Raw genomic sequence first — 7,792 nt, forward strand, 5'->3', positions numbered from 1 at the left:
TCGAAACATTTAGCTGACATTTCCAACTCTCTTTCAACTAGAATAGCACCACCGAAGGGAAATATCACTGATTTGAGAACTTTTTCATTAACGTTATAAATGAACTACAAGCACCCGTGAACGAATGTCGGTCAGACGAAGCACAATCCGTTTCCGGGACACATCACGTGATCAATAAAAATCGACCATGCCGCACAAAGCAGCCAAAATTGCGTAAAACACCACCGGAAGTGCCGTTTATTTTACCCAAACGATCGTCGAACTACGGGTCTCGAAACACCTCACTGAGGGCCCTTACTTCACAACAGCTCTAAATCACTGCAGGATAAATTACGCCATGAAGGAAACGCCGAATGCAACAAGTGCCCTAAAATGAAGTCGAATGAAATTTTCAACTTTACACCCCCCCACCCGTTACGAGTGCATTGTGGCGCACTACACACACTGCACTAAATCACCGACTTCCGCTTTCCTTCGCCCGACTTGGCGCAACTGACGGCGGAGGTACGAAGTTCTCACCGTCGGAGAACGGAGTACTGAACGAGCGCCTCTGGCTGGCGAGCGGAAGTTGCACAAAACTGGTTGAACGACGGAGTGTGGGGAGGAAGGAAGGGATTTAGAATAGCCCTTGGCGACTCTGTTCTAAGAATTGTGCCCCGGGTTTGATTGCTTCAAGACGGCCAAACCGTGTGGTGCAAGAATTGCCAATAGGTACACCTCGGTGGCGAAGGGTATTTCACATAAATACATTAACACACACACTCACTGTGTAATCGACATATTTTAGAGGCTTTTTATACCAACAGCACGATTATCTATCCAACCATGTACCAATCCAAACGCACGCGAAATGTGCCGGCCCAACACACAAGGCTTTCCTCTTATCGATTCCGATAAGACAAATGTGAGCACATGGGTTCGGTGAGTCGACGATCCGTGATGCGTCACTTGACAGCTGAACCCTTGAACATGGCTCGAAAGTAGACACCACTGACAGGGGGAGAAGACCAAACACACTTGGACTGGATCCGGGCGTAAGTGGGTGAGTGGGCACAAAGCGTGCTGACCCAGAACCGCCCAGGAGCACCGTTCGATCGTAACTAGCAATTATGGAGCGATAGGCGAGATGAACCCCGGGAGTGATATTCCCCGATCGTGTTTTGTTCACTAGGTAGTGGTTGGTTGCCCTACTCTCACTGTCGGGACTGGAGCGCGAGGATGACCGTCGAGAATGGCGCGAACACACGAAGTGCTCTCGATCGAGATCGAGGCACTCTGGAGATGCACACCGACACGGAGATGTGCTCTAAAACAACGACCCCCGCCACGTGGTGTTGAGAGTGAGGATCATCTTAGCGCGATCGCACTGAATTCGGGGATTCGATTTTAGATCGCAATTTTCACAACCAAATGCGGCGCACTGAACACGAACGTGAGAACAAACCACTCACATCTTGCCTTCCTGTACCTCCGAGATCAGCCAGTTACTGATCGATCGACACTAATTTCTTTCCTTACCCTCCCCCCATCACTAACGATTGACACATTGTTCACAAACCGTTTAGCCACCTGTCCCCCTCCTCCTCGCTAATAACCACGATCTCCTCCCTCTGCCACACACCTTCGAACCACTTGCAAGCGATCTAACACTCTAATGCCCTCGGATAGCTTGGGCTGCATCGCTCCTTCTCCTTCCGGAAAGACTACAAATCTTCCACCGGTTCGAGATCACGACGTCACGCGCGGAGGGCAATTTTGTCGCCAAGGGTATCCCTTTCGCTCCTTCCAGCACTAGAGCACGCGTGCGCAACGAGAACAGGCACGGCAACCATTGATACTGGGTGTTGAGTCAACGGAATCGAATCAATAATAACACACCCCTTGGGCAACAACTTGTGGCCGGGTCCGAGCAGGGGACACAGCGGCGAAAATGCGAACAGGTTCGGGCCCGTGTAGTCACCGCACTGACAGGCCACGCGCCACCTGCAGTGTGCGGTACCCGAAGCTTGCGATGTTCCGATATCTTAACACCGTATGTGTGCGCCGCCTCCTATGGAAGGTCCCCGAACGGGAGTAGTTCCACGACCGAGGGATATGCGAACAAAAACCTGCCACAGTCGGCCTGAGGGATAACAAGCGCTTATCAATCAATCGCGAACTTGCCATGACACGCACACGCATACACACACACATACCACGTTGCACTCTGGCGATAAGGGCGAACAACAAAATCGCGTAATATATCGAAGCCAAACCCTCTTATCGATGGGTGAGATATGTGCTTTCGCTGGCCGGTGACCCGTCATGGCCACACCGATCTTTATAAACGATAGCCACATCATCTGGTATCCCACAGGGTTTTTAGAGAATAGCCCGAGACTGATCGGATGAGCCCATTTCGTTGATACCAGGATCTTCAGAATTGCAGAACACTAGTCGAAGTATGTTGAGATCGACACCAAACTAGTGGAACATACCACACGCGACTACAGACCTTCTTCTTCAGGCGTGTTGCCTCAGAATTCTGTACGCCCAAAGTAATTCCCAACAAATTCTAACGATTTCTGGCGCATAAAACAAACCTAAGACACAGTTATTTTTAGTTCGCTGCACTAGTACCATCACCAGTTTGACGGCGTGAAAAACACTTTGTTCGGTCGGTGTTGAACAGGCTGCCAGTTGGTTGAATGGAATCGATTGTCAACGGAGGGCACAACATACACCCGCAAGGGAAGGGAAAAAAACACACGCCGAGCGAATAGATGATTCATCCAAACTCAGGGCCACCAAACACGATCACTGTGGTATGCATTGGAGGAGTTGTGAATGGAACATAGGCACCCACCGTGCACTTGACGCGTTCTAAAGACGCTGTTTTTGTTGTGAGGGTCCGCACCGAAGTCGGTCGGTTGTTTGGCCTCGCAGTTTTACTGCGGATTTCATCATACCGGGCCTGTAAGCCTCCGTGAGGCTAAGTGTTTGGCGCTGCACTGCACGTACATTGTGTGTCGTGCCATCCGCACAGGGCTAATCTCATCCGATACTAATCGAAACGGAAAAGGTTATCCGCTCGGAGCGTTCCCACCACCTGCGCTGGGATGTGGTGCTAGAACCCGTCATGTGGAAGAGGACTAAAAGATTGTTTCCTATTGGCGATACACAACGCGACGAGTGGCAAATGTCATTACGGCAGCAAAATACTACTCCGTACTCCCCATGACCTCATGATGTCGATTGAAACCGTGCCACAAACCCCGACAAAGTTTGCCCTGAACTCGTCAAAAGCCGCTCATCAGAAGCGACTGGCCGAGGACGTCATAAGCGGCCCGAGGAGCCCTTATCGGACCATGGTCCCGCCGTATATGTACATACGTACACATTCCCTTCTCCCGTGTGCGTGGTGTGTGATAAGATTTGGATTTTATTTCTCTTTGACAAACAACTACCCGCGGCCAATATTCTTTTTCCCTTCTGCGATGCTGCCTTATCCCTTTCTCACCCCAACAACAATGAAAGGGTTCTTTCGCATTTACAGGAACACAAGAGCTTTGGAATACATGAAACGCCCTCGGAGCGGACATAGCCTTTGCCTTTTTCCTCGCTAACTTTTGCCTCTTACCGACGTTATCTTGCCCTTAGGAATGACACACAAGTTCTAGCTCCTCTAGGAGAAGAGGCTACAATTCTGTACCATTTGTATGCCTGCGTGTAGGTGTGAAACAACGCGAAGAGGGTCCCAAAATGTTTATGAGCGTCCGTATGTTTGTTTTCTCAACCCCTCGGAGAGGTGTTACACTTTCCGGAAATAGGGATATTATTAGTAGCTCGCGTACCGGTGACCACTTCCGCATTTCCCTGTGCGAATGGCATGGCGATACGCGATACGGGGCGCACGTCACCTTGGTGCCACTCGTCGGAAAAGCCTGTCAAATGTCAAGTTGACTCCCGGTACCGGTGTAGGTGCACCAACAAAAACCACCAAGCGCCCCAGAGTTTATAGGCGAGCGACGCCTACGCTCATGCTTCCCGTGCGCCCGAGATTCTTTCGAGGAGTTTCCGCTCCGGTTGCAACTGCAGTTCAGAACTTTCTTATCACGCTTCCTAACCCCCTCCCACGCCCCTCTCTTTGACGACGGTTGAGCTGTTGACACGTGTTCTGTCGCCGGGACGACTTTGGCTCGGAATTTCCGGTGAACCCGCAGGCCCGGTTCGGTTCGGTTATTTATAGAGAGCCCCATTGGGCGATGAGGAGCGTGATACGTTTCTGTCCTGGAGTGTGTGGGTCTCCTGCTTACTTGAGAATGCCACTGCCTCGAATCTTCACGTCGGCTAAGTGTGCTGGATATGATGGTTGGCATGCATAAAACAAAAAAAAGGTGACATATGAGGTGTCCTTGGGCAAATGGCGAATTGGCACACACGAGACGTCAGTCGGACGGCTCGTGATTTACGTTCGTAGGTGCACAGCTGCTCCAAAAACGGATCGATTTTTTATTACAAGTAATTGGAGAAGAAATATATAGATTTACTCCAGATCCTCCACCCCTTTCCCCCGATGGCACAGAGATGGGGACGTCCATTTAAAGCATGTCTGTATGCTACAGGCACGTGAGTCAAGGACGTATAAAACGTTTGACCAGTGAGCTCATTTTATTACGCGGTGAATCGGGTCGAAATTTAAGAACATCATTTGTACCGCAAATAAACGATCACTCAACGGTTTCGTAGCCCCCTTCGCCCACGGCATTTGCCCAAAGAAGGGAAATGTTTTATTGAAAGTAATCGCCCATTTTAGGAGAACAAGAAGGGATCGGCAATAGGTGTGTGGCAATAAATCGTAGCTCTAGTCAAATATTGATTTTTTCTTTTCGATAGTTGCGTGATCGTAACAAGTTAAACAAACTGAGATTCTCGGCCTTCCCCTCAAAGTCCACTGAAAATATCACCACCTTGCCAAATGGCCCTTAGAGGCACGCCGTAGACCCGGGGGGAGCTGGAGGCAATATTGACGAGGAGCAACCAAGCCGGCATCGTTATCTTATCAATCCAACCGTCGCCGTCACCCCGCCCGGTGTCTCTCCGTGCTGGAGCTACAACGCTGGAGAGGCACAACTCCGCGAAGGAGACAACGGTTTTAGTGTCCTGCAATATCTACAATGGGCCACCAATAAGTGTATTTCTTTTCTTTTTTGCTTCCTTTCAAGGCCAAACGAGTTTCGGGAAGCTCTCCCTTTCCTTCTCTTCCGTTTGGTCCGACATTCAGATTGATGATGTGTGTGTGTGTGTGTGTGTGATTTTTACGATCTTGACCTTTACCTCTGTGAGCGACTGAGGCCTGTCGGGCGACCACCACCACCTGGCGAATACGGAACCCCACTGGATGGACTGACTTTACTGACGGATGACTCCGGGTTGTTCGAAGTGACGATAGCCTCCTCCGGGTGAAGCCTTGTGTGTGCAGCAATGCCACACTCCTTCCGCTCCAGATTGGCAAAGACAACCCCCGCGAGGAACCTTAGATTTTCTTTGCACGTTTCTTGGCTGTCCAACGATGACGCGGGCAAAATGAATTCTTTCAACAATGCTATTACTAGCCGACCACGAGGCAAATCGTGAAGATCGTAAAACGATAAGAAACGGGGGTGGTGTTTGAAATGCATTGATTTAAAAAGTGATCGTAGCATGGATTACAAATGATGTAGCAGTCCATAAATAGACAAGAGTTCTATCATTCTTCGCGCAGAGTTATACTTCTGAAAGAAACCCCTTCAAATTGGCATCGAATGAACACTAGCAATTAAACTACAGAAATATTTCGGTTACCAACGAAGGGGACTTTCGTTTACAAACATCACAGGAAGTCCCGAAAAACTACAAGGTTAGTCCAAACCTCCGTTAAAGTCCTCCCTAACGAGACCGGTGCTCATAAACGCTAACTCCTTTACAGAAGCGAGTCACTCCTCGATCAAGGGCACAAATGAGAGTACTGTACGCCCCAACTAAGGCAACACGTCTGCACTTATAAATAAACTCGCTACCAACAACGCCATCGGCATGTGCCAGCCAACGTCTCGGTCGTCTTCGTTGTTTGAAGACACGATAGACCTCCTCCCCCAGAGATCCCCCGAGATCATATTCACACCCCGTGCTGGGCGGCCTAGGAACGGGCGTCGGTAGGGGCGATCGTATGGGGAAATTCGGGAACATTCGGGAATGCCCGCCCGCCCCAGGAATGGTATGTTATTACAGATAATTGATTTACGGAAAGTGAGTGCGCGCGCGTGAACGGAATCGCCGGAATTTCACCACGGGAAGGCGCCATAATTCGCAGCAATAACCGTGTTACACTATTACTGCATGTGTGTGTAAATGTGTGCTGATTTTTTCTTCCTTTGCTTTCCTCCGCGTAAGAGCCACCACACTCTGGCCAACCTCTCGAAACGAAGCGATCGGACGAAATTTGTTTATCGTTCACACGCATCCCGCGTGCTCCGCACCTTCCCCCACACAACCACCGATGATGGCCGGGATCTTCTGCAAACCACCAACACCATTCGTGGCAAACCACCAACACCATTCGTGGTTCGAAAAGTGTTTACAAACACATTTACTTTATGTGAGTGGAGCAAAATGTAATTTAAGAAAAAAACGTAACGTTCACTTGGGATAATTTTATATTTTAATTTATTTAACCTTATAAAAATTTTTAATTTTGTTTACCTTTTATTAGTTTACGAAAAGTTTGTTTAAAAAAAATTTTAGTATATTTCATTAATAATCCGCTATCAGAGAGCGTTTAATAAAAAAGTAATTTGGCATTCGGTATGACACTTGATTACGATCACATCATAGTGACCAACGGGATCTATATTCTCGTGACATCGCACCGAGGAGCACTTTGACTACTTGAAAAATTATTTAACGACACTATCCGTGAAGACTTGGGTCACAATCTGCGATTCAGATTTTCGGGCGATATATATCTATGTAAGAGATTGTTGCGAGGATCTGTCACATAATGCAAGTGTGTTTGAAAACAACTTCAATCAACTGTCAAAACAATGGCGGTGCAGAAAATTTGCTTTGCTTCAACCTCTCTTTTCGCCGATCGAGGTTGCAAGTTACCATTGCGGTTTATTGTGGGCTTAGGATCTGTAACGTACCTGCAGAATATAGCGCGAGCAGTCCCCCAGTGTATCCTGCGACATGGCCGACGTCGACGGGGCTGCTGGTACTGGCTGGTATGGTTGTAGGAGGTTGATGCAGCAACAACGACCGATGCTGCCGTTGGCGACCCAATCGCATCAAACGTGCGTTTGAAGGGATCGACCGTGCGCCTTGGCGATAGAGCTGCTGCCTCCTGCCGATGGCGTCGTCAGGCAGTGGAGTGGTGTTGATGGCGGTGGTGCTGCTGATGGTGCGAGCGGCCGATGAGGTACTGCTACTGATGCCGATGGGGACGCTGCTTCGGCGACGGCTGCGGCGGCTAATGCTGGCGATCCAACTGCAACTGCTACAGTCGACGCCGCTCATTCTGCTCCGACTCCGACTCCTTCCATTCAGCAGCCACCGGATTTGTCAAATACGTGCGCACACACATGCAAACCCCTTGCCAGCAACAACAACAACAACCTGTCACGAACTAGGGATGCAACCAGCCTGCTACTAGCCAGCCACGTACAATCACCAGTTGGGAAAATTTTCTGTTTTGCTCTCTTCCTTCTGCTTTTTCACCTAACTCTTTTTCCACAAGTCGCGCACACACTACATTACACACATTCGGGTAAATACT

At 49.2% G+C, this 7,792-nt stretch overlaps 1 protein-coding gene across 1 annotated transcript in view; it reads right to left on the reverse strand.

Moving 5' to 3' along the window:
• The window catches only part of LOC131284329 (unconventional myosin-IXb-like), a 44,358-nt gene extending 36,825 nt beyond the window's left edge, over positions 1-7,533 (reverse strand). The window contains exons 1-2 of the mRNA XM_058313184.1: positions 7,164-7,533; positions 2,196-2,206 (exon numbers count right to left, since the gene is read on the reverse strand). Of these exons, the coding sequence (XP_058169167.1) occupies positions 2,196-2,206; positions 7,164-7,533 (381 nt within the window). The remainder of the gene's footprint in view (positions 1-2,195; positions 2,207-7,163) is intronic.
• Positions 7,534-7,792: the final 259 nt, after the last annotated feature.

Source organism: Anopheles ziemanni, chromosome 3 (genome assembly GCF_943734765.1).
Source record: "Anopheles ziemanni chromosome 3, idAnoZiCoDA_A2_x.2, whole genome shotgun sequence".
Taxonomy (NCBI): domain Eukaryota; kingdom Metazoa; phylum Arthropoda; class Insecta; order Diptera; family Culicidae; genus Anopheles; species Anopheles ziemanni.